Source organism: Thermobia domestica, chromosome 15 (genome assembly GCF_964235325.1).
Source record: "Thermobia domestica chromosome 15, izTheDome1.hap1.1, whole genome shotgun sequence".
NCBI classification, from domain to species: Eukaryota; Metazoa; Arthropoda; class Insecta; order Zygentoma; family Lepismatidae; genus Thermobia; species Thermobia domestica.
In genome coordinates this window covers 7,540,983-7,568,753 of record NC_137468.1, presented here as the reverse complement: position 1 = coordinate 7,568,753, position 27,771 = coordinate 7,540,983, and the positions used below count along the sequence as shown (strand labels likewise).

The 27,771-nt window shown below is 37.8% G+C and overlaps 1 protein-coding gene across 16 annotated transcripts in view; it reads left to right on the top strand.

Annotated features, from left to right (window-relative positions):
- Positions 1-27,771, top strand: part of RhoGAP19D (Rho GTPase activating protein at 19D) — a 510,472-nt gene that overhangs the window by 427,176 nt on the left and 55,525 nt on the right. For 15 of the 16 annotated variants that reach the window (XM_081741277.1, XM_081741279.1, XM_081741278.1 and 12 more), the window contains 4 exons: positions 8,506-8,674; positions 10,419-10,508; positions 25,700-25,897; positions 26,447-26,645. In XM_081741277.1, the coding sequence (XP_081597403.1) occupies positions 8,506-8,674; positions 10,419-10,508; positions 25,700-25,897; positions 26,447-26,645 (656 nt within the window). The remainder of the gene's footprint in view (positions 1-8,505; positions 8,675-10,418; positions 10,509-25,699; positions 25,898-26,446; positions 26,646-27,771) is intronic. The other variant, XM_081741276.1, reaches the window with a different exon arrangement.

Below are 27,771 nucleotides of genomic sequence, written 5' to 3'. Positions count from 1 at the left end.
AATTGCAATTAACAAAATACAAAAACAAAAAGAAATCGAAAATGTCTTATGGAGATTGGTAATGTTCAAATTTCTCAATTTATATATTTCAATTCTGTCCAGGAAAAATCGAAATTCGAGATTGCCACAGTACCACCGATATTCAAACGATGATAGTGCTTTGGATTTCAGAAGTCCAACCTTCAGGTTCCGCGCACCATAGTACGCTGATTGTAATATTCTGTTTTCTATACAATTGTTAAGATAAAGGGCTCACATAGAAAATGTTTGTTTGAGAGAGAAAATAGTTACATTCAATGTTTATATCTATGTACCAAGTACTATTAGGGGTGTATGGTGGCTCAGTGGTAGAACGATCCCCGGTCGAGTAAGTTTGTGGTGGACAAACACCATGTGCGTGGGTTTACTCAGAGTACATTCACATGCCTTACTCATCCGTCTCCCTTAGCCTAAATGATTTAAACATAGGACGATAAACTGAAAAGTTTCATTTTATTTCAAGAACTATTAGATATACACACATGATTATATACAAGGTGGCGCGCTAAGCTGTGTCAAAACTTAAGTAATTCCTTTATAATCAGGACGCAAAATTTCAGTCAGACGCACTCGCCAATATAAAAATAATGATGGTCGCCAGTATCTCTCACGTACAAATTATGAGAAGTCCCCCCCACCCTCCCGCGCCTTCGATGTGACAAAGAAAGAGATTACATCAGGGCATAAAATTTGAAAACCAGGCTATTACATTCAGGATAATCAATTTTGAATTGTCCAATTCATATACATGTTAAAAAAAAAATCTTACCTTAAGACTTCATGTTTGTGTAAGATCTCTCTATGCACTGAAATACCAGTTGTCGATTGCAGTTTTCAGATTATAGTCCTTAAGTGAAGGGTCATTGATGGAAATTGTCAGCAAATCATCCAGTGTGTCAGTTTTCAGTGAATTCCTATAAGCAATCTTAACTCTGTTCAGACTGCTGAAGCCTCTCTCACATTAAGCGGTACTCATTGATAAAACTGCACAAAATGTAACAATTGGAAGCAAATTTGAATCTAGTAATGAAAGGAGGGGCGAATGACAACGTTGGGAAGACTTCACTTTCCGTGTCCGTTGTCAAGACTTCACATTCCGTGACTTCTCTCACTGAGTGACAATTATTTTCGTGCGAAACTGAAACTGAAGCCCTGTGGGATTTTAGGCTGAAACAATTCCTACTAAACACTGGTCAACAGTTCTAAATTTCTAGTCGCCAATAGCGACCTGGCGACCGGAAATTTTGCACCCTGATATATATGATACTTCGCCATTCCGGATATATACAGGGTGGTCGATGATATGTTTACTAGAATTCAGGACTCGTTTCGTGAAGGAAATATGACGAAATTTTACGTTTGGGGCCATCTCTCAACTTTCTTGTCTATTCATAGCTTCTCGAGAATGTTCATGAGCTGGTGAAAGACATCATTCGAGGCTGTGATACCATTCGAGCATCGCCAGGTGGTTCTGAACATGAATGCATCCATGATGCGTCATGTTGGTGCCTGTCTATGCATGTTGCTGCCTGACTGTCTATTTCTGACAACGCTGCCTCCGTATTGGACCATATTTCTGCCTCCTTCCAAGAATGTCTCTGCCCGGTTGTCTCATTCTATGTACCTCCTTCATTCTATGTACCCCTACTAGATGCACGGTGGCTCAGAGGTAGAGCATTCACCTCTGATACGTGGTGTCCTTGGTTCGATCCCATATTGCGCCAAGTGAACATTGTGTTGGACAAACACCGTGTTAATGGATTTTCTCGGAGTTCTCCCGTTTCCTCCCACTTTATTCATTCCACCATTGCATTTATTTCTCATCGTTACAGTCTTCTTTAGCCTAACCTGAATAATCGTGGGACGTAAAAATAAAAGATTTTATTTCATTTTTACCTCTACTAGACATTGATGACTTTCTTCAATATCAATGTCTCTTTTTGATGACCTGTTTATCTCTAGTCCTATCCTGCGGTGTCTTTTAGTACACCCTGTATATCACTGGAACGGTGCGAAATCATGCATATATTAAAAGACTGTTGTCTGTCCAGAAAGAAGAATTGAACATTGTATAAAATGTAATGAGAATATGATGATTACTTGTTACGGAACGAGGGACGAAATGTGTTCTCATTACGAGAGATTTATTATTATTATTTATTAACCTTTCGAACGCACGAATTAACATATTGTGCAAGAAATCCTAAGTTGGGAATGTATTTGTTCATACATGAATGAATCATTTACGAAGAACGAAAGAAAAAGAAAAGACGGTTAAAGCTTGTCCGTTAAGAAAATAAGAAATGTGCTTAAGCTGGCGTGTGACATTTACCCTCTCATTCATCAGCATTTTGAGGTGAAAGTGATAAAAATGAACCTTGGATGTCTACATAAATTCCAAGATTACGGTAACGTAAGCATAATTTGTATGGTCTGTTCGTTAATAACCATCTGCCTTTTTTGACCATCATATTATATTTTCCTTACGTCACATTGAAAGAAAATCTGCTTCTTTGAGTCGTCCTAAGTTACACGCTACCTTCATAAGAACGTCCTGAAGACATTTCCGGTTGCAGGCTAGATTTAACAAGGGGCAGGTGTGGTGTGACAGAAGGCCTGCGGTCATAAGAAGAAAATCAAAGCCCTATTGTGAGGTGAAGCCATATCTTCCAAACTGCAGTATGTCATAAGGTACTGACAATAGAGTTACCGTCTCTCCTCCATCCGTTGGTTATTGTTGTTGTACTACAGGATTTGGATATGCAATGGAGCAGCCGGAATAAGGTTAACGCAAGGGTTGATCGCTTGACTGTGAATAATCATTTTTCCAGCTAAGCTTCGAAGAACGTCTACGCAATAGCGGGCGGGTGTAGACGGAAATTTCGGCGCCGGAACAAGGAAGAATTAGGCCACGGGAAATTCGATGACGCAAGAAATGACGAAGAAAAAGGTTTCATAAAACTTATTTATTAACTTAAGCGTCCAATCTCTTCATTGATGCTCAATAAAACTTGGTGAAATTTGAATTACCACAGCGCGTGCAGTATTCTCCCACCGGAAATCGAACCCAGACCACGCGCATCAAAATCACTCGACTTAGTCATTAAGACTAGCATGAGACTTACGGACGTAGGGTTTCATTCCGTATAGGTTTGCGTCAACGCAGCGCAAGATTTCCCATTTAGTTTGCGATAGCAGTTTGACTTTTCGCATTTGTGTGTGTGTGTGTTCCGTTGCTGTACATAGAATCTTGCAAAGACTGTTACGGAATGACACCTGCAGGCGGGTTTTAGGGAGCAGGTTGAGCCCATTAGAATATGTAGGAGGGGGGCATAATTTTTAATTGAAAATGGTACAAACTGGAGAGCAGTAAGTTTGGGAGGCTGAACAGTAGTATCATTACAGATTTTGCCTTCCGGGGGAGGGAGTCAAGATTGTCCATCAATATGAGTTTCACGTGTTTTGTTAGTATATTAGTACAGGATCGGATTTAGGGGGGTGCGCTGTAAATATACACTACCTAATGTGAGAAGCTAGCAGTGAAAATAGCAACACTTTCCGAAAATTTCTGCTCTCATGTTTCCATTTGGGTTTAAAACAAACTAAGTTTTGCAAAATCGATAGTTTAATTTGTCAATTTTCTAAAAGAAGGCTTCGCCGAGAATAGACACAGCATTTCCAGAGCATTCCCTCATTCACACCAAAGGTGTCTAAAGGCATTTAAAAAAAATCCAATTCAATTCAGATGTACTGGTAAGTTATTGGTGCACCCCTTCGCAGAAAATCCGACCCTGTTAGTATACAGTTTATTAAAACGCATGTAAAGAATGAGTCAGAAAAAACTTGGCCAGTAACTTTGACCAAAAAAGTAGGTAAAGAAATGAAAAGAAGAAAGGTCGTTTGCATATTTTAGTTGACTATAAAGTTTAAAAAAATAAACACACAAAATATATTATAAAGAACTAATTATGGAAAAATGCTCGTACATTACTCTTAATCCGCTTCATAAGAGTTCGCACATCTTCTTCTGTTATTTGATTGGCAGCTGCAGTCCACTTGCGACGAAAAGTTTTCAAGTCAGCCGCCTTCCCTTTTGATGTTTTCAATGTTCTTTTAATGTGGGCCCAATATTTTTCAATTGGCCTAAGTTCAGGGCAATTTGGTGAATTTGCCTCTCTTCGAACTGCGACGATACCCTTTTCTTTATAACAATCAGTGGCTGCTTTAGAGTAGTGAGAGGTAGCAAGATCTGGCCAAAAGAAAACAGAGTTACTGTATGACATCACAAATGGATACAAGCGTTTTTGTAAACACTCCTTCGTATAAATTTCGCCGTTAATTGTCCCTGTTGTGATGAACGCTTTGCTTTTTTTACCGCATGAACAAATAGCTTGCCAAATCAAATATTGTTTGGGATATTTGGATGCCTTCCGTTGTTTAAATTTATCCTGCAAATCTCCCCTCTTCAGTGCCACGTACTACTCCTTTCCGGGAATTTGACTGAAATCAGCGACACAATAGGTTTCGTCGTCCATAATGCAACATCCATATTGAGTAAGGTACTGATCATAGAGTTTTCTTGCTCTGGATTTTGCCGTCACTTTTTGCTTTTCGTCTCGGTTAGGTACCTTTTGGACTTTGAAAGATCGTAAACTTTTCCTTGCTTAAATCTGTGCACTGTAGATTGGGACGCTTTGACCACACCAGCAACTGCTCTTTCCGATAAATAAGGATTTTGACGCAGCAATGCAGTAACCCTTTTCTCCAGCTTCGGTTGGCTAGTCCCCGGTTTTCTACCTGAGCCAGGTTTTCTTTCAACAGTTAAATCTTGTGCGTACTTTTTAATTACATTTTGCACAGTAGACCGAGGGTATTTTACGAGTTTGCTTAATTTATTTAAGGACATACCTGGATTTTCGAGGTATTTGTTCACAATTAGTTTTCGTTTTTCTAACTGACTCATCGTTCTTTACCACAGTATGCACACTTCACAACTGACAATCTATTCGTGAGTAAGATCGACAGTCTGCCCTTGCTTATGCACAGTGCTGCCAATGTTCATCTTATATACTAGAAAATATGGAGGGAGGAAAGTGGCCAGGTTTTTTCTGACTCATTCTTTATTTCTCAAACTTAGGGAGACAAATAGCGCCCTTCCTCTATAAATGATGCTTCTGAGGCAAATTGGTAAATTTGAGGATAATAGTAGTAATAGGACAATAGTTGTACTTGACAACAATCAAGCAATTTATGCTGGGATTAGTTTGGCCATTTGCTTTAGCACTGTCCATGTGACCTTAAACTAATACAACCTAAACGTGATTTATGAATATAGTATTCAAATAGAAAGTCAGCTTAGTAAATTTAACTACCATCATCATGAAGTATGTTTCCAACAACAAATATTTATTTTAAATAATATAGTTATGACAGATTTTGCCGTTCTTCGAAACTTCCCACCCTGTGCAAATGCACATGTTTCACATATGGTAGAGTCGGCCCTGGTTATATGGTTAGCGTATGTGCCCTTGGCGTAGAAGAACGCGTTTGATTCCCTGAAGGAGCTCATGTGGTAACTTACGGGTTCACATCTCATATATATAACCTCGCTGCTGAAAAAAACGCTAAACTTCAGACCAATGCAAAATTCAGCCTCAACCAAGAATGTTCAGTAGTTTCACTAAACGAATATTGGGATGGTATCTTGACCAATGACGAATTCCCTTTCACCAGGTTGCCCATTATTGTTGTTGGTATTGGTGCTCATTGTTTTATTCAGTGTAATTGAACCTCACAGGTAGTCAGAGCCAGCGCGAGGGGGGGTCGAGCCGTGCCACCGCCCAGGGCGGCCTCTGATGGGCGGTAAAATTTGAAAAAAAAAAAAAGAAAACAGGGGCCGCAAAATTTGAGCAAGGAAACATTAAAGGTGCGGTATGTGAAAAAACCGCCCAGGGCGGCAAAACTTCTAGCGCCGGCCCTGCAGGTAGTAAATAGATAGTGGCGTTTGTATTCGATGCTCTGACCTCACTTTACGCAATTGAATGTGCATCACCTGGCCTCTGTAAGCTGAAGCTCCTGGGAGTTATCCGTTAGCAAATTAAAACCCGTACCGTATAAACACCTTGGCAGTTGCAAATAAAAGTAGTACATGTATGCTAATGTATTTATGACAAGAAGTGTGTCCCATATGATCAAGTAGGCAAAAAGGATAAAGTACATACGCCGCGTGTCACTATAAACGCCAGACACGCGTCTTGCGTTATGGTAATCAGAAGTTGCTGTTAACTCGAGGTGGTGGAGGAAGTTTAAACAGTTAAAATACTTTTTATGATTTTTATCTGATGTTAGTTGCCACCGGTACCCACGGGCTACCAGCATGAACAACGGAAGCTGTTACGCAATGTGTTTTTTCGTGAGGCGGAAACACTTCCAACGGTAGCAGAGCATTTCAAAGAAGTTGGAAGACTCGCTGGAAAAACAATGTAGCATTCTTCAACTGTTTATGTACTTAACGCTTTTGTTTTTATTCTGTCCTGCCTGACCTCTAAAGAAAAAAGAAAAAGAAAGTTTGCTGATTCTGCTTTTGGAGAATAATATGAAAATAAGAAAATTTAAGACTTGAAAAGTGGCTAGGCGTACGTTAAAGGGACAGTCTCTGCATTCACCTGGCTAGGCGTACGTTAAAGGGACAATCTATACATTCGACGGGTGAAATTGAAGACAGGACAGGACGAGAGTTCGGGCTTCGAACCCGCAACCTGTCGAATACGAAGCAAGAACACTCACCTCTCTCTTTCATCTGGCATAATCTTTTCAAAATGATTTTAGGCACCTTTCTCCATTCCATTCTAAGGAAGGTACGGTGGCCTAATGGTACAGCGCTTGCGTCAGGTGCATGAGGTCCCCGGTTCGATTCCCGACAGGAAGTTTGTGATGGACACATCTTGTCCGTGGGTTTTTCCGGATACTCCTACATTTTCATTCCACCAATTCTTCCACCATCATTCACTTGTCTTAATCATCCTTTCCCTTACATAATCGTGGAACGTTAAGCTAAATATTTTTTCCAACCCATTCTAGTGCTTTTGTAATTCAGACAATCCAATACTTGTTATACAATAAATGTTCCGATAAATTCAAAGAAAATAATTATTAAAAACAAATTTTCGAACATCTTATTAGAAGAAACGAATATATTATTTAAAAAAAAAAATTAACATCTATCCCTGGGTGTTCTGCCTGGAAATGTTCTAGCCCACTTATCGTAAGGTAGTTATGTGAGACTATTAAAAAAATAGAGCTAGGGTAGGATGACTAGTTTCTTTCCCTTCGAAAAAGAAGAATAAGGAACTGAAAATTAATAGTTGGATTAGAGGAACAGGTTTAGAATTAGGGATGCCGTGTGTACAATAGTTGTGTAAGCTGGGATCAGCGTCATAGTCTTGTAATCTAGCCGCCTTGGAGGTGACATTGTTTGATGGGAAACGTCGTATACAGTATGGGAGTTCCTAGTAGTAGATCCCGTCCTCCATAAAATCATGTTGCAAAAGGCGCAAAACACGAAAGCTCGAATAACTCCGTAATTATGCTTTAATTAACACATGTATTTACGTGCAAATGTCAATTATGGGGGGTGCGGTGGCTCAGTGGCAGAGCGTTCTCCTACGGAGTTTGGGGTCTCTGGTTCGATCCCAGCTCGCGATGTGTGGGCTTTGTGGTGGACACACACCGTGCTCGTGGGTTTTCTCGGGGTTCTCCCGTTTCCTCACACTTTCCTCATTCCATCATTTCATTCATTTCTGATAATCACCGACTCCTTTAACCGTGGGACGTAAAACTCAAAGATTTAATTTCATTTCAAAGATTTGCAAATGTCACTTAATTAATATTCCTCTGATATTAGGCATTCTGACTTCCTTAACGATTTTTCCAGCCAAAAAAAAAAAAAAAATCCTGATGAGATGACAATAGTTTTTTTTTTTCACAATCTTAAACTGTGAATGATTTTTTATATAATTTTGTGGTAAAAAAATATTAATTAGGTTCTAGAAAATATACTTTTCATAATAGAATGCGTTTTTAATGAAAAAATCGACCACGCAGAGAAAAGATTAAATTTTGAGAATGAAACATTGGCCATCTCTCCCGAGGCGCCCGAGAGAACTCGCCATAGAAACTTCTCGCGAACACTAGCTATTTGGGAAGCGTTAAGAGTTATACTATTTCCCCAGGAGCGTTGATACGTATAAAGTGGTTGCTCCTCGCCGTGCAGTAGCGATATACTTGAATGACAGCGCAGGTAGTGACATCTGTTAGTGTGATACATAGACTGAGATGTCTGTTAGCTACCACATTGATCCACACCATCTAAAATAGAAATGGGTGACATTTGTTTTTTTTAGTAAACGAGATCTAATGTGTTGAAAATTACGTGGCTGGTATTTAGTTTTTGGGTGTTGCTTTCAGCCCTGGTGATGCAACGCAAGAAGGCCCTGGCTCCCAGAAGCTGCGAAGGACATTTGTTGACGGCTCTCACGCTCTGCCCTCTCCGACCTCGACCCTCGTTGACAACAAAGAAAACCAAATCCAAAAGGAAGGATGGTTGCATTGCAAGATCTCTCAAGTCGATGGAAAGGTAAGCACAACATGTTTCTCTTATATTGTTTTATGTTTTTACAACTTTTGTGACATTCTTCTCTTTTAGCTACGGACGAATCTTTGTCAAGTCTCTCTCATACGTCGTAACATCTTTTCTTTTTTTAAAAAAAAAATCGCTTCATCTCGCTTTTTCTGCGGTTTTGCACATCTCTGACATTCAACAACGAATTATTCTCTATTAATGTCATATATTAACCCCAACACCAATCATATTCTTTCCACACTCCTTTTTCGTAGTCTAGTAGCTAGAGTGTATGCCATGGATGCAGGAGGTAGCAGGTTCGATTCTCAATGGGAAAATGTACTTTAGGACTCATCCAATATAGTCGCACTGCTGACAAAGGACATAAATACAGGTCAATTTTCTCGGACTGGAGCCGGTGGCGTCCGTTCTATTATCTGTGCACTCGCTAACTGCACCATATTTAATCCCCAGTCGTGGTTCGTTGTCTTCAATAATAATAGATCCCAACTTTCATACCCTCGGTGTTGGATAAAGACGTAAAACTTTTTTTTTTTTAAAAAAAAAAAAAAAAAAAAAGAAAACTGTGTCTTCTCAATGTCTTCCCAGTTTATTTTCCCTTATTAACTGCCTGAACTATTTTTACCCTCTCAACTTTCGCTGTTAAACCATAATTTGTTGTTTCGTTCCACACAACTAATTTTCTTCGTTTTCCTCCATACTCACATCTCGAATGCTTCCAGTTAATTTCCACTGTTCCTTCGTAATGTTCACATTTTTACTTCATATGAAGTATTAGGGATGCTCATAAGACAAGCCTTGGCTGTCTCGTCTCGAAAAAGGTAATGACCAATTGAATAGCTGTCTCGTCCCGAAAAATGTAACCATTACAATTCGAAGAGCACTATTTCATCTTCAAAAAATGTATCGGTTTTAATGTATCTCGTCTGGAAACTATAGATTTCAGTTGAATTGGAGGAGCTATTTCGTCTCGAAAATGTAGCAGTTTCATTTGAAAGAGTTTTATATCGTCTCTAAAATGTATTGGTTTCGATTGGAAGAGTTCTGTATCGTCTCGGAAAACTTACCGGTTTTACTTGGATGAGGTGTTGTCGCCTCTAAAATTGTATCGGTTTCAGTTGGAAAAGCTGTCTGATATCGAAAAATGTTTCAATTGGAAGAGTTCTGTCTCATCTCGTCTCAGGCTCGGTTTGGCTCGGCTCGACCTGTATGTAGTAGTTCATACCTCGGTAACCACTGGCCGAATCGGAACGAAATTTGGTGGGCAAGTAGTCCATCGCCTAAGAAATCAAGCTCGCTATATTTGGTGGCCGAGCTCGGCCAGAAAAAGGGTCGGCTCGATAACAGAGGCTGTATGTCACAGTGGAGCTTCTAAGATTGCTTCATCTCGACTTGTTTTCATCCCGTATTCCTCAACTATTTTGTAACAGTCTGTTAATTTTAGTTTTACTTTGCATATCACATCAACCACATGACAACCGTTTTAGTGTATTCACATTACTGTTTCTTTTAGTTAGGAATCAAATTAACATTGTTAGTTCATAACATGTAATACAGCAGAAGTGTAGTCTATTTTATTGAAGAAAATTTGAAAATTTCACCTATGCATATATTAGTAGTATTTTTTCTTGGTTTTAGACTCAAAACATTAAGTTTTATTATTATTATTATTATTATTATTATTATTATTATTATTATTATTATTATTATTATTATTATTATTATTATTGTCTTTCAGCGGGCAGCCGATCGTTCATGGAAACAGATTTGGGCAGTTCTTCGGGGATCTACGTTGTACATATTGAAGGACAGGAAGGATTCCCATCAGGTAAGTGCAAGGTTCATATATATATATATATTTTTTTTACACGTATGTACTGTGTAGCATATAAGTTGAACAGAACGATGCACATTAATATGTATTTTTACTGCTTATGAGGGGGCGGTAGCTCAGCGGTAGAGCGTTCACTTGTGGTTTGTTGGGTTCCTATTTCTATATCAGCTCGTGCCAAGTGAGTTTTGTAGTTGACAAATACTGTTTGGTTTTCTCGGGATTCTCCCCTTCTTTCATTCCACCAATTGATTCATTTCTCATCATTACCGTCTCCTTTTGCCTACACGGCATAGTGTACGTGCACGAATACTGAATATACAATATAAATGACTCATAACATATTGTTAGGTTATTAATGAAACATTTATTTATAAAATATGAAGAATGTCGACTGAATCGTGTTTAAGAAAATCGCTCAGAAAGAACTCAACCACAAGAGTGGTAAACTACTTTTTTTTTTTAAGAAAAAAAAAGAATTATACCGCAGTATAATGTTAATAAAACATTGATGTACGAAATATAAACAAAATCAATAGAGCCGTTTTCGAGAAAATCGTTTTATTTTCTAATTTTCATCCTTCAATAAACTACACTTATTTTTGAGGATAAGAAGGAATTTTTTTTTTAAAAATCCTCTTATTGTGTGTGGAGGGGGGAGGCAAAAAAATTCGAAAAATAAATCGTCATTTTTGAGGGTAAGGAAATTTGAAAAATTATTCCTGTTGTTTTTGGTGATAGAAGGAAATTCGAAAAGTAATTCCTGTTATTTGTAAGAAGGAAATTCGAAAAAAAAAATTCTGTTACTTTTGGGGTAAGAAGGAAATTCGAAAAAATAATTTCTGTTACTTTTGGGGCTAAGAAGGAAATTTCAGAAATAAATCCTGTCATTTTTGGAGTAAGAAGGAAATTTAAAAAAAACTGTTATTTGGGGGGGGGGGAAGAAGGAAATTCGAAAAATAATTCGTGTTACTTTTGGAGGTAAGAGGGAAGTTCAAAAAGTAATTCCTATTATTCTGGGGGGTAAGAAGGAAATTCGAAAAACAGTTCGTATTATTTTGGGGGGTATGAAGGGAATTCGAAAAATAATTCCTGTTATTTTGGAGAGTAAGAAGGAAATTCCAAAAATACTCCGTTATTTTTGGGGGTAAAAAGGAAATTTGAAAAATAAATCCTGTTATTTTGGGGTAAGAAGGAAATTCGAAAAATGAACCCTATCATTTTTGGAGGTAAGAAGCAAGTTTCAAAAATTCTCCCTGTTATTGGGGTATTAAGGAAATTCCCAAAATAAACCCTTTTATTTTTGAGGATGGGTCATGAAACGTGTAGATCCGTTAAAAAACTGTCACCGTACTTATTCTCTCATACCATCACTCGAAAGTAAGAAGAAATTTATGAAGGTACTATCCCATCGTGCTTTTTGTATGATTGTGAAGCTTTCTTGTGGCTATATTGTTATCGTGTGTACCTACAATGCGGGACACCTGAGTTCGATTCCTGGTGTGAGCTCCTGGTTTGGATCCCACGTTAAGCTGCAGGTCCACGTCTCATCTAGCTTCGGTGCTGAAAGCGTAACTCCAAACCAAGTAACCAACCGACTGAGTTAAGAAGAAATAGGGGGGAAAAGTACCGTAATCTACTTCGACGGATTTTGCTTTGTTTAGTTAAGAAGTCCTCACTGAGGAGTCGAATAAGACACATTCCTCAGATGTTAATAATTTTCTGTAAATTTTCATATTGAATGCAAATTGTAAAGTACGTGATGTGACTGTTCCGTTCGTGTTTGCTTTGCAGACTTTGACAAACACCGTGCTCGGGTTTTCTCGGGGTTCTCCCGTTTCCTCCTACTTTCTTCATTCCACCATTTTTCTCATCTCTCATCACCGTCTCCTTTAGCCTAACCGGCATAACCGTGGGACGTAAAACTTAAAGATTTCATTTCGTTTCATTTTTTTCTGAGACAATTGAAATGTTGATATCCTTCTTGTATAAATCTCTTGTCTTGATATTGTATAAGAGCGATGTCATTGAAATGTTTCTTCAAAATGATGCAAGTGAAAAAAAAAGTGATGTTTCTTTGAGATGTATGACGGTGAAAGTGGAGATGTCGAGTGTAGCGGGTCGTGAAATAAGGAAGAATAATAAGGTTGTCTCAGTAATGCTGTAGTATTTGTGTGTGTGTGTGTTTCCTACTACATTCAGAGTTCTGCAGTGAAGTACAATAGAAATGCGAAAAGGTGGTGCTACCACCTTTTTTTTATTTTGATGAGAGCCTTTTCCGGTTTTCTTAACCAGTCAACCAATCTCCCTACCTGGTGCGACTGTGTCAGTGGAGCTTCTGTCGTGAGGAAAGCTTCTGAATAACGAACGCAGTCGTCGAGTAGTATTCGAGTGACCGTACAGTGCGTGCAGTATTACCTCAACGTTCTTCGAGAAGTTGGCGGCTGATGTTACAGTGTGAATCTGAGCTTGTAGTACGTGTGTCGAATATTGTCATATTGGAGGATTTTTCAAGTGTTGTACTAGCAGCTGCATTCAGCACAAGGCAAGAAGCGATGGGAAGAAAACGATGGTCTTAGCCCGCTTTTTCAGTTCTCATGTGCACCTTGACATCCTACCACACAGGATCTTTAATAACGATCCCGTAGAAGTACACCTGTTCTTGAAGACTCCCCTCCACTCCTCTCGGTGTATGTTCTTTTTCATTTTTATTGCCGGCAATGCTTCTGGTAAAAGACACTTGGAGAACATTGGTAGTTAGTGAAATATCTTTTCAAACCCCGTCCTGGGATACGCGAATATGTGGTTATCACTCCTAGTAGCTTGTAGCAAAAGTGTTCAACGAATTGTTACTTTTTTTCTTGCTAGTTTTTGATATGTTACCGTGTAACAACAGCTATCGCAAGCGGATGTTGACATTATCGAGCAGAGGCTTCGAATTTCCTGTTGTTTCTTCCGCAAAAAAATTAACTCGCAGTTAATCCTTTCACGACGTTCAACATGGTTCATTAATTGTGCAATATTGAAGTAGTGCCCGCTTTATTTCTAAATGTAAAAATGTATTAAAAAGTCCGTACTTTTTTTTTTTAATTAAGCAAATCGCAATATGAATTTCTAGCCTAACTCTCTTGCGATCTAAATTCTGATTTCGTACTCGCCAGACAGTCGTCAAACATATCATAATAAACGCGAAATCTTTTAGTGAATTTTTTTATTCTTCGCACGCGTTGTGGCATGCCTTGCGTGTGACTCAAGTGCCTTCAATATATGGAGGCTATTGTGGGTGGATGTGTATGAAACAATGCTAGCATCGTGCGTCGCGATGCCTTTTGGATCGTACGGATTATCACGTAAACTCCGAAGATGGGGCTCAACCGGATCATGGGTAAGTGAAAGTTCTTGTGTCTTTTGTTCAGAGAAACTTGTCATTGTTTTCCATTCAAACGTTTGTATGTTCAAATAAGTGCATGTTTTTTCTAGGTCTTCCTTTTGCGTGAAATGTAATCTCGCTTATACGTAGGAGACATTGCAGAATTACATAATAACAACGTGCTCTGATTATGTGTAATTGTTTCAATAGAAAATAAGCTCGTTAAGTTCTATAACCGTGATAAGTTAATCAAGAGCGGTGAGTTTCATCGATCGTCTACCATATATAGTACTATTCATTATTATTATTATTTATTATTATAAATACGGCAAATTATGGATGCTAAAATATCAAATAATACTTTTGATAAAGTGGATGCTTTCAAATACCTAGGATCAATATTAGCAGATGAAAACCATATTCGCGAAGAAATAAAATGTTGACTAAAAGCAGGTAATTCGTTTTATTATTTAGTTCAAAATCTCTTTGTCATCGCGAATTCTGTAGAGGAATTTGAAGCTTAAAATATATATAAAACGATAATCATGCCTGTTGTTCTGTATGGTTGCGAAACATGGTCGCTTAATCTGAGGAAAGAGCATAGACTGAAAGTATTTGAGAACAAGATCCTGAGACGAATATTCGGACCGAAGAGGAACGGGAATGGGGAATGGCGGAAACTTCATAACGAGGAGCTACATAATTTATACCGTTTACCAAACACTGTTAGGAGTCATCAAATCTAGGAGGCTTAGGTGGGCGGGTCATGTAGCCAGGATGGAGGAAAGTAAGAACGCTTTCAAAGTCTTAACTGGAAGACCAATGGGAAAACGACCATTATGAAGACCTAGCCGCAGATGGGAGAATAATATTAAGATGGAACTCGAAGAAATAGGAATATAAAGTAGAAACTGGATCCAGTTGGCTAAGGATAGAAGTCAGTGGAGAGCTTTTGTGAACGCGGCATTGAACCTCCGGGTTCCATAGGCCATAGAGTGAGTTAGTTTATTATTATAAAAATCAAATAAAGAGCGGAAAACAGACGTAAGAAAATAGGTGTGAATGTACTGTTTTCAGGTGCGAGAAAGCAATTCAGCAAAGTTTCGGCTGTGGGAAAGATTGCAGAGAGGGGTAACATCAGAAAAACTCATTCACTCAGCCCCCTCCCCCTCATTGCGGTAAGCTTGTTCCAGTGTTCGTAGTTTAAGGGAAATTTCCCTAATGTAGGGAAAATTCGTAGATAAATTTAGCAAAAAGGGAATTCGTCCATAAAACGTGAAAATCCAGGGAAATTCTCGCACTGACTGAGTGGTCAATATAAATTCTTACATATTTCTTCAGAACTAAACCTTTATAATGGGAATAGTTTCAATGTGTGTTCAAAATAGAATAATTTACATCCATTGTTGGTTGGGTGTATTTGTGTGTATATTTTTTTTTTTAAAAAAAAAAGAAGCAAAAAGAAAATGAAACAAATATGGTTGGCACTTTCTTTAATATACCTAAACTAATCTTATCACATAACTTCTGTCATAGGAATTGGACAGTCAGCAAACAAGAGAAAATTTGATGAGGAAAGGGAAAATATTTGTTAGTCGAGGGAAATTTCCTTAAGGAAACCTACAAACACAGACTTCTTCCAGTATTCATTTCATTACACTTTTCTCTATTTTCTTATTACTGGCTAATATCTCATTAACAGCAAATTATATAATAAATAGCTGAAATGTCTGTTCTTTGCACGGGAAAAATAGGTTTATGGCAAATATTTGAAAATTGTATATTTAAGCACCCCCGTTCCCTTTACGATGCATATTTACGTCGAAATAAAGTGATGAAAACCTGTTTTAGCCCAGACGGTAGCTGTGTTCAAAAATAACATTTTGAACCCTGTTCAATCCTTTTCTCCCTTTCGCAGTTTTATGAATGCAGAATTAAAGTCTAACCGAAATGTCTCCCGTTGCGGGGCCGTGCCGTGGGGGGAAGGGCGACGGCCCCGGGCGCCGAAGTAAGGGGGCGACAAATTCGGGAGAAAAAAGGAAAAAAGATACGAAAAATTGTTTGGAATATAAGAATGGGGGCGCCGTCGTATACTCTCGCCCCCGGTCGCTGATTTTCCATAGCACGGCCCTGTCCCGTTGAAAGCGGAATTTTCTAAGATGCTGGGACATGTGTCAACTTATTTTTACATGCTGCTCCTTAACTTACAGTACTTCCAATCGTGTCAACAGATCTTACTACCTTAACTGATTTCCCGACGCCATACAATAATATTTTGCACGATGACATACGCAGGTGACAATATAATATCCCATTATTACTTTTATATTTCTTAAACTTAGATCTTTATTTGAAAGATAGATATAGGAAGCACGATGGTTCAGTGGTAGAAAGCTACCTCTGGTGCATGGGATCCCAAGTTCGATCCCCGGCCAAATAATTTTGTGGTGGGCAATATTGTGTCCGTGGGTTTTCTTGGGGTACTCCCATTTCCTCCCACATTATCATTCCACCAATTCTTCTATCATCATTCATTTGCCGTAATCATACGTCTCACTTAGTCTAAAGGGCATATAATCATGAAGCGTTAAATTGAAAGATTTAATTTCTTAGATATTGATCTCGTATGCAACGCGCTTTGGTGTTGAGTAAAGCGGGATCATCTAACATACAGGGGTTAACATTCACAAGTTCACCAACATTTCAAATTTTCTCGATTTTTCATTACACATTTGAAAAAGAAATATTTTTGAAGATATAATTTCTTTACAGAAAAATAAGGAAATAACAAATCGTACTAAAAGTAAAAAAATAAAAATAAAAACATTTTTTAAAAAACGTGCTTTTGCTAAAAAAAATAAAATAAAACAAATCTATTAAAAAGTAAAAAAAAAAGTTTTCAACAATATTACTTTAAAAGTTTTCTATTTATGCATGACAAGAAAAGAAAAATATGGGGAGCGCTCTCATATTAGTGTCATTTGATTTACATGAGAATTGAAGAATTTTTAAATTGATTATACATTAGGATATTTCCTCCCTTCCTTTTCTTATTTAGTCATTAATAAATAGAACCATTTTAAAAAGTAATTTTCTTGAAAACAGTTATTTTTACTTACTAGAGCGATTTGTTTCATTTTATTTTTTAAAGAAAACATTTTTTTTAAATATTTATTTTGTTTTATTAATATTGAGTTTAATTTCCCTAACTTGAGGAGCTTGGCAAATGTCGAGAAAGACAAAAAGCCATGGTGATTGGAACGAAGGGGTCGGTGTCAAATATAGACGTAGGAAGGGAGAATATAAAACAGGTGACTAGTTGTCGATATCTTGTTAGTATTATTAGTGATGATATAAAGTGTGAACGTGAAATAAAAGTTGGGATAGGAATGGCGAAAGAAGCCTCGTTTTTCCGAATTCCGGATCTTTTTCCGATTTCACTTTCGGGATTCTGGAAAGTAAACATTCCGGAATTGGGAATACCTACTCTATAGTATAGATTGGAAGTCTTAAATATGGTTACACCCACACAAACAACAACTTAAGGCCACGCGACGGCTACAACCTACTAATTCTTTGCGGAGCATTCTGTATGTTGAATATGACTTGGGTGTTCCGTTTGACATCTCATACATAATGCAAAAATAAATCTCCCTTGTGTATTGTGAATTCTAAACAGATACGCAGTGACCTTGCCGTAGGTTTTATGCTATCTTGATTTACGTTCAATTTTTTTTGTCCGTATTTGATAAATTAAAAAAAAATACAATTAATACAGTGAGAGTGATAAGTTTTATCTTACTTAGGAGATAAAATCATTGCTAAAATTCTGATTACTTTGACAGTAGTGGTTTCTATCTTACAGTATATACTAGTAACTAGTGAAAGTGGGTGTGTTTATTAGTTTGTGTCCTGGTTGGTTAATTTATGTTCTTCACTGAAATGTAATAAATATTATTTCAAACATGACTGAAATTAAAAATTAAATATATCATATTCATTCGAAAAGACAGTAGACTGTGTGTACAAGAAGAATCTAAATGCCATGTTATACAAAAGACAATCTGTATATTAAATATATTTGTGTGCGACCACGTGGAAGTTGTATTGTGTAGTGAAACATCGTATTTCTTTCTGTTGGGAATGCCATCTGCAAAAACAATGCACTTCTCATTGAATTGTCTAACTGGCGAAAAGTATAATCGGACTAAGGTAGGATACTGGCTACATTTTATATATTTCTTGTGTTATATCTCTGATAATACATTATATGGTGCGATATATACGAAGGTAAGTTGGAAAATGTTTCTCCCTGACGGCTTTGGACAGATATTTATGGAACACAAATATTATACTGCTAAAATGAAGAACAAGGCATACTTTATTTGTCCACATAAGAACCAATGACGTTGATATGTAGTTTTATCATAACGCGTTAAGATTTAAAAAAATAAAAAAAAAATAATGAAAAAGATGTATGTTATGCGTACGCAAAAGCTCCTTCACGACTTTCTCTTAATTTTTTCCAAAGTGCTTTCCGCTGATAGCTTTATTCAATGTCGGAAGCAGATGAAAACCGCTGGGCGCGAGGTTGGGATTATATGGTGTGTGGGCAAGGAACTCGAACCGAGATGACAAGATGATTGTGCGTTATCGCCGCCGAGTGCGGTCGCACATTGTCCTCCAAAAGGAGAAAGCCAGCCGCTCTAGTCTTGTTAGTGTCTCGCAATACTGCTGAGTACTGACTGTCCCAATCTTCATACTATTGCTGGGCACAGAATAGGCTGCACATCCGAACTTTCTGCTAGCACTGCGATAGCGCTATCTGCAAGATCTTGGTCGTACCTCACCAAATTGCGTATAGATATGACTCGCATTAAACTGATGTCTTGTTCGCTCCATTGCTTTACGATTTCTCAGGAGGAAGGGGGGCTTGAGCAGGTGATACTTATTTTCTGATTGTCACTCGTAGTACAATTATAAACTAAATTAACTGTTCTTATTAGTAAGTAGTAAAACTGTCAAAATGACATTAGCGACTGGACTATCAGTGGATCCAGTGTTGCCTCGTTATGAAGGATTCATCCAGGGGTAGAGAATCTATTTTATTTTAAAGGCCACATTGAGAATGGTCACTTTCCAAGAAAATCGCATATGAAAGTTTTGAATAGACCTGTTGTACTAGTTATTTTGAAGTTATTAGTTACATAGTTACATTAGTAATTCACATGAAACTTTGTAACACTACAATATATTTAAAAATTTAAGTAAGAAAAATTATCATTCATTTACTTTTTCAAAATTTCTCCTATATTTCATATCCTTATATAATTAGCATTTTCACAATAGGCTTAAAAAGCCGCAATTTATGACCGCAGTTTTCCCACTCCTGAGTTAGCTATTTGTTATTGTCACCAAAAGGTGTAAAGATATTTGACTTGACTTGCTCTTCCTTTAAATTACTATCCTTGATCTCCAAAGAAAGTTCTTGTTTTTGTTTATGTGCGAATTATGCAAGTGACAATATCCATGGAAATACAATGCTTCATTGTAAGACCGGAGTTTGTATTGGTAGAAAACATGGCATATCAAATCTTGTTTCTCTAATTTAATAATCTTTTGAACGTCTAGAACAGACCGAAACTGGTCTATTCAAATTGGAAGTCATTGTTTTAAATGGAAAGTAGCAGTTTTTGACCCAGATTGCTTAATGTACACAAAAAGCAAAGCTTTTTTTGTACAAACGTGTTTATTAAATTGACATTCAAAAGCTACCACATTAACATTAAAATCTCGTGTTGTTAACTATGCAACAAACAGTATTGTGATATTATACTGAGCTTAACACTTGATTGCCCATGGTCATTTTTGAGGATGTACCATGGCGCCAACGTATGTGTGCCTTATGGTCACCACCAGGCCACGAAGCGCTATTCAATAATACGTACCTAGAGACCTCAATATTCAATATTCCAAGTTTTTTCGAACCAGATCTGGTTCCTGGCGAGGAAAAAATGCGTGAACTATAGCCGCAGAGGAACAAATTTACGTCTAAGCCCTACGAGCCATAAATGGCTCACATGAAAAACAAGGAAATTGACACTTTTTATTAATAATACATTGTTGTATATCTTAAAAATTTGTTCATCTGAGGCTCCGTGAGCCATATGTGGCTCACACATTTTTTCCCGCCAGAAGCCAGATCTGGTTCAAAAACATGGAATATTGAATATTGAGGTCTCGAGGTACGCATTACTTAAATGTGCTAAATTCTAAGACGCGTAGTACCACGGCTGTATAAAAGCCAAAACAAGTAGCATTTGCAATTTTTTTGCAAGTTGACATTTTCACATATTTTCCGTGGATATGGTTGTATAATTCGAAAAGCTAAAGGGCATGCAATATAGTCACACACTTGACCCAAAACATCAAGAAAGAAAATGAAAACATAATCCTTTTCGTAGGTCCTCAGATAAGTGCCAAACAAAAAGCCAACGCGTGAGCCATATATGGCTCACGGGCAGAGGTGATTACTTTGACCTAACCTCACGCTCACACCACCAGTCTGACCTCACGCTCACCTCCCCGGTCTGACCTCACGCTCACTTCGTGAGGTTGAGGTCGAGTGAGCGTGAGTTCCGAACTCGTGAGCGCCGACCTCATGAGTTTGGACACCTTTGCTCACGGGACCCCACGGTCAGTTTTAGTGGGAGCCATATATGGCTCACAAGGTGGTCAAATCTGAGAGGATGTCATATCAATTTTTGTAGTTGATTTTCACTTGGATCTAAGAGTAAAGTTCTTTCTCACAATAATAAGAAACTGATAATGATATGAGAACCTGTGATACCTCATCCGACAGCTCAGTGTATTTACCTCTTAATAATATATGTTAGGGAATTTGATTTGAGTTTTAAATTAGAATTATCAGCTTGATTACGGCTAATAATGGCTGGCAAATATTGACTTGTATTGAACGCCAGATACATCGACTGAAGAATATGATGAAATATTTACCTATCGTCAGATAAATTTGTAATTAGAGTGAATAGTTATTTATCTTACGATAGTACGAAGTTTCATGATAAGCTAAAGAAGGATTCTAATTTTGAGATAGTCGATATCGATAATAGTAGTGACGCACGTGTACTTAATTACCTAATAATTATAATAAGTGATTGATGAACATGTAGTAATTGGAATTTCATAATTGTAATTATCTCGATTTGCCATTTGACCATTGTCACTTGTTGGATCTAACCATTGATACCTCCTGTTGATAACCTATCAATATTGGAAAAGTCATTAAGTTTGAATAAAAATAAAGTATGTCATGAAGATTTCGTGACCCACCATCACCCAAGACCATTCAGTGGGTCGCGACCCATACATTTACAACTGCTGAATTATGGGTATTGTAAGTTGCGAGCCACTAGTGGATCTTTAGGAAAGTTGCGCTTCGTAGCCATGTTTCTTTTTAATTCTGATACAGCTCTTGAGACTCAGGGTTTCTCGAGCGTTTCTCTTACTTCTTTTCAAGTGGGAAGCACTTTTATTAAAATGTCCTGCGACCCCCCCTCTTACTCTTATAATATGGAGGTTTTTTTCCGGAAAGTAATGATTGGATCCAAGAAATAACATTTATTGATCCGATTGGTAAATGTTAAAATTTTTCGAAGTATTTGCTTGGCTATCGACACACTATTGCCAGCGCACTCAGCGTATACTTCTGGGAGTAAGCTTTCAACAATTTTCTCAGAATACCCGTTATTGCTGCTTAGATGACCAAAACATCATCCACACAGCGACTTTTCAACCTTCTTTTGAGTTTAGGGAATTTAAAAAAGTCCACTGGGCTCATGTCGGGACTATACGGCGGCTGCGGCAATGTAGCAACATCTGTTCTAGCCAGTAATCGCGTCACAACGAACGCGGTGTGACTCGGCGCGTTATCGTAATGGAGCTTCCAGCGTTTGGGAATCTCCGGTCGAACTTTATTGTTTCGCAGCCTTTGAAGACTTCTACGTAGTAAGCCGCGGTAACAGAAATTCTGTGTGTACCACCTCTTTCTTGTAAAAGAAGATAATGAACGTTGTCTTGATCTTTTACAATGTTCCTTGCCTTTTTGGGTGCGCGGGGACTCCGAATTTTGACACTTGGTTTCAGGACTGTATTGGTTTACCCATGTTTCGTCGCCTCGTATTACGTTGTCTATTAAAAGGTCCGGTTCACCCTCCACGAGGAATCTCAAGTCGTTTTTTCTTTTATCCGTCATCCACCACTTTTGACAGTAACCTTGCACAAATCTTGCGCATACTCAAATTTTCACTAACAATTTCTTGCACCACTGTTTTGGGTAGATTCAGTTCTTCGACTATCATTCTCACACTCAAACGACGGTCTTCGTCCAAAAGTTCTTTCACTTCGACGAAACTTTAGTCCACACGACTCATCGAAGGGCGTTCAGAGCGTTCGTCGTCCTTCATATTTTCCCGTCCGTGCTTGAAATCTCCATGTCAACGAAATACCTGGACTCTTGACAGGGCTTTGTCCTAGTAGGCCTGCTTAATTATGGCGAACGTCTTTGAAGCGGTTAATCATGGTTAAGCTTGAAACAGAATTTAATGGCGTATCGTTGCTCAATCGAACGCTGCATTTTGAGGTTCCAAAATTCTCGACGTCGTTTTGAAACATAGTTCGCACGATAAGCCACCATTTTCTACCAAGCTCGGAACCGACTGATCCAGGTAGCGTTGTTTAGCTAAGACCCCACCATTACCAATCCCGCTCGTGGAGGACGCGCTGTTGACGACTGGAGCGCCGTCCGGTGGCTAGTCTCATTACTTTCCGGGCAAACTGGAAAGTTTTGTTTTGTTTTAAGCATGTGCTGTTATGCCAGTATACTTACATTTTAAAAACAATATTAATTGAAGCAAGCGTCTGGCGTTCGACTCGACTGACATTTGTCTGTCTGTCCGTCCGTTGATTCTACGATAAGTTTAAAATTTATCCAATTTTCATGAAACGTGATATGCGCCCTCTTTCCACTTAGAAATAACCTTATAGTTTGGGGTTGCAATCCGTCAAGCTTAAGGGTGGTGAAAGGTAGTGAAATTCACCCCATGTTACAAGTTTATATGTGTACATATAAAACAGTTTTTCAGTATAAAAACCACTTTTAAAATTTCGATTACAACAACATTTGTTGTATACTTTTTTTATGGTATGAGGAATATCCTTCAAACGTGGGGTTAAGATCTGCCAAGAATGAAAGTGTGCATTCATCTTCACCCTCTCTCTGTGTGTGAGAAATATGTTTTACAGTAATTTTCGTTAAAATACGTTACATTTTGGCGCAATGTTTTTTGCTTCCCACTCATCCGCGCTGCAGGGAGTTAAATCAGTAAAGAATAAATAAATTGATTTATCTTTCCTATCCCCCCCCCCCTCCCTGGCTGATTCCTTTTAAAGTTCGATAATACATTTTCTAGAATTCATGATGTACAGTTTCTTTGCTATCCATAATTCCAATACTTTGGATTAAATTTAGTCAAAAATGAGCGGCGAATTTAGTCCCAACGTGTGGTATGGATTATCCTCCCACTTGAAAATATGTAAAGCTCGACTCGACTCGAAACTCGAGTAGAATTCGAGTCGAGTCAAAGGTAATTTTCTCGAGTCGAGTTCCGAGTCGAGTCACTGTTTTGAGGTCGAGTTTCCAATCGAGTCGAGTTTGATACATGGCACGCTCGTTCAGCTCGTTTTAACTCCTTTTGAAATCATAGCCTGTTTAGACTGGAAAGCGAAAGCCATGAGAAATATAAGCAAGTAATGTGGAATACTTTTAGTGTTGCTCACAACACGGGACACTACTCGCATCTCGTTTCGTTTCGTCTCGTCTCGATAACGAGACGACAATCGATTTCTATAACGAGACAGTCTCAAATGTCGTGAGCACCAACTGTGTAGTTCCTGTCATGAAGGATATATACTGTAGTTCTTATCATCAAGGCTAAGACTACAGAGTCGAGCCCAAGCAGAAGCACAATCCGGGTGGTGATGTCAACCGACTCGGCTCGGTTCAACTGAGCGAACAGCTCCAGCCAATTCGGTTACGATGAACCATCGGCTCGGCTCAATTGAGCCGATGGCTCGAGTCAGGTCGGTTGGGTGAACTGTTGACTCGGCTTCTCGATTCAGCTCGATAGTGAATGAACTGTGAGCCGAGCCGTTGACAACCCTAAACCCAGGCCGAGTAGTTTTGAACATGTTTGGCTGGCGCCCTATAACTTTTAACAATTTTTGGCTTGAGCCCGAATACTTGCTCTTCTAGAACGCAAACCCAAAATCTCGTGAATAGTGTCTTTGTCTCCTGAGTACTTCTAGACTACTAGTCAGAACTAGTTGTCAACTAGTTTCTAGTATTTAGATACAAACCGCCTATCTTTCATAGTTATACACGTCATTGGAATAATAATATAGAAGGACTATTTAGTAGTAATTATAGTAGTAGAAGTAGTATCATTGATGATTATATTGTCTATGTAGGATACTTGAATATAGTACTTGAAACTACACACAGGATTTAGCTCGTTTTGGCTCCACTCGACTCGAAACTCGACCCAAATTCGAGTCGAGTTGGATTAAATTTTTCGAGCTGAGTTCTCGAGTCGAGCTCAAAGATGTCTACTTCGAGTCGAGTCGAGTTTCGCTCGTGCCCATCCTTATTCCTCGATTATTCCCGTTACAACTGATGGTGTAATATATCTGCATTTTTTAAAGACTTTATTCATTCACTCTGCATGAAACTGAAACCAGTAAAAAAATACAATAGTGGTATTAATTCCTCCCTGATTTTGTTTTGGAATTCTACGTAACGTGCATAAAAACTCATTCTGCTATGATACAATATTATGTATATTTTCCTTGACGCTTTTCCGCCGTAATCCTCTGTCCTTAGGATTAAAATCAGTCGATAATGAACGGTGAATTTCGTCTGTTAATGTGCTATGGATTACTAAGTTGCCAATCTCAGATTTAAAAAAAAAAAGTGTCCAAGGTACACTCATGTCCAAAAATACTGTCGTATGTCTATAAGTATATTGTTGTACGAATATAATTTGATAACGAATTCGCTCGGTATTTCTTATAATGTTAGTATGTGTTTAATCGGCAAAGAAATGTATGTGACAAATTTCATGTCACAAGAGCAGTAAATAAGAACAATAAAACGAAAATAAAACTTTCTTGTCCATATAGCAACATTTTGTTTTACTCATTCTAATTTTCGTATTTATAATTCTTTTCCTATGAAATTTACCACAAATATACATTTGCCGATTATACACATAGTATCAGTATTAAAAGTATCCTGCAAAATCATTATCAAATTATATTCTTACAAGAAGACAGTTATACATATGCGACAGTCATTTTGGACATGAGTGTACCTTTCGTGAAAATATTAGATTTTGATGAAATAGATGTATAGGCTTGACAATCATTCCCATTACTTGGATTTAAAATGAATGTCCCTCCCTTCCAGGTTAAAAAAATGTGTGTTGTGTGATAACTTCTGAAATACGTATTATTTGTTGTAACCAGGGCCGGATTAAGAGCCTTCGAGGCCCTAAACGTTTACAAAATTTCAGAGCCCCTTACTTTCATATTGCTGTTCGTTTCTGCGATTTGTACAAAAGCATTATAAATTATTTACTTGTGTGGAATATCTAGTTTAGTTTTTAAGAGGTTTTGTATGAAGTTTTCGCACAGATCTGTTGATGCTATGTAATTGTTATTTTTTATTTTATTTTTTCAGACTCCAATGAATTTGGAGGAGCAAACAATTGACGTCCGCAACTGTTTTGTCAAGGAAGCTGATGATTACACGAAGAAAAAGCATGTCTTCCGTCTCAACACATACAGTGGTTCCGAGCTTCTGCTGCAAGCGGATGATGCACCGGAGATGCTGCAGTGGATTCGGGCTCTCCGTGAACAGAGCAGAACGGAAAAAGAGGTTGGTCTTTTGTTGTTAATCAAGAGCTGTTATACCTTTTCTTGATACATTGAGCTGGTGATAATTTATGTATTTTGAAAATTAGCAGGTACGCTCGAATGGTAAAAAATTATTAGTAATCGGGGCGTAATACTGAAAAAAAGGTGTAAAAATAAATATTAGGACTGGAATGCTTCGACATAGAGTATTTCAACATCCATAATTATTATACTATGTGGAGTTAAGGATAGTTAACTCTAGTTCTTTTCTGTCCCTCCCCGCACCACTAGTTCATCCAATATCATATTAAAGATGTTAATTACGTATGAAGCAGTGTAATTAATTTGCATACTTTTTACAATGCGATCACTTTATTCACACACACACACACACATCCAGTAACTTAGTACTGGAGGAAATTTTATTCCGAAGACATTAAGTGGGGAGGAATTTCTCTACTCTTCCCCCCAGGATTTCTCACCCTTTTCTGTGTTGTAATTTTTTTGGTTTAACATTTATTATATTGTCTTTGTTATGTTATGTTGTGAGAGCTGATTAATGTAAGCACAGTATTCCGATGATGTTTTCCAGGAAGAACCAAAGAGTGGTGCTGAACTGAAGAAACAGATCTCCCCTGCGCATGACTCACATGGAAGCAGATTATCTCCTCTTCCAGCCAATAAAGGCATCCGAAAACTTACGTCCTTCCGCACCAGATCACCCACGGGACAGTCACCTGTCAACAAAACACGGAAACCTAGTCAGTCAGGTAAATCTTGAATATTGGTTTATCATGTAATGTAGCGGTCACTGATAGATGAGAAGGTATAGCCCGAAATAATGACTTCATCGCTAGATCAATTTGAATTATAGTTAAATATCGAAATGGAGAAAACAATAGCTAGAAATCATTCATTGTCATTTTTTTTTAATTGTTGTAAATGGATGTCAGTGTAGTGTAGTTGTAGTTTATAACGTCCTACAATTTCGATATTTTAGACACCAAGTCATTACTGTCAAGCTATACAAGATTAGTGATGGGCTCAAAAACCTGTTTGTCGAGTTTTGATTTTTGGAAAATTGAAATCGCTTTCTGGAAACTTAAAAAAAAAATTCAAAACCGGTTCTTTTTTTCTAGCAAACCGGTTTCGATGTTCCAAAACAGGTTCGGTTTTATATTAAAAAATCAGTTTCGATGTTCCTAAACAGCTTCAGTTTTATATCAAAAATCGGTTCGTTTTAAAACCGGTTTGGTTTTCTATCAAACCGGTTTGGTTTTAGATCAAAATTTTGTACTACTTCGTTAATTTCTTTGGAAATGAGTACTAAAAGTACAAGAACAGATACCAACTTCGGCAAAAATTACACTGGTTTCAATAAATAATAATAAAAAAAAATATTGGAGCTAATGGAAAACTGTTCTTGTGAAAAATCAAATCAGCTTTTGAAGTAAACCGAAACCAGTTCCGATGTAAAAATCGAGATTACCTTTGGTGAAAACACGAACTGTTTTTAGAGAAAACAGAAATGTTGGATATCAGTGTCCGGTTTTTATAAAAATCGGATTTGTTCACTCTATATGAGATATACAGAGAAACGAGAATATGAGTGAGATACTGATTTTTTTTTTTTTTAATGATAAGGCCTTGTGTCCACAAACTAAATACAACTTTCTTACAAGGCTGTCTATAATGTAGTCTGAAGAAGGAAGTGATATACTTCCGAAACTGTAACATTACTAATTAATTTATAATAAATATTATAGACAGCCTTGCAAGAAAGTTGTATTTAGTTTGTGACTTTTTTTGTGGCGGCTCAGTGGTAGAGCGCCTACCTCTGGTGCGTGGGGTCCCTGGTTCGATCCCCGACTAAGTAAGTTTGTGGTGAACATATCG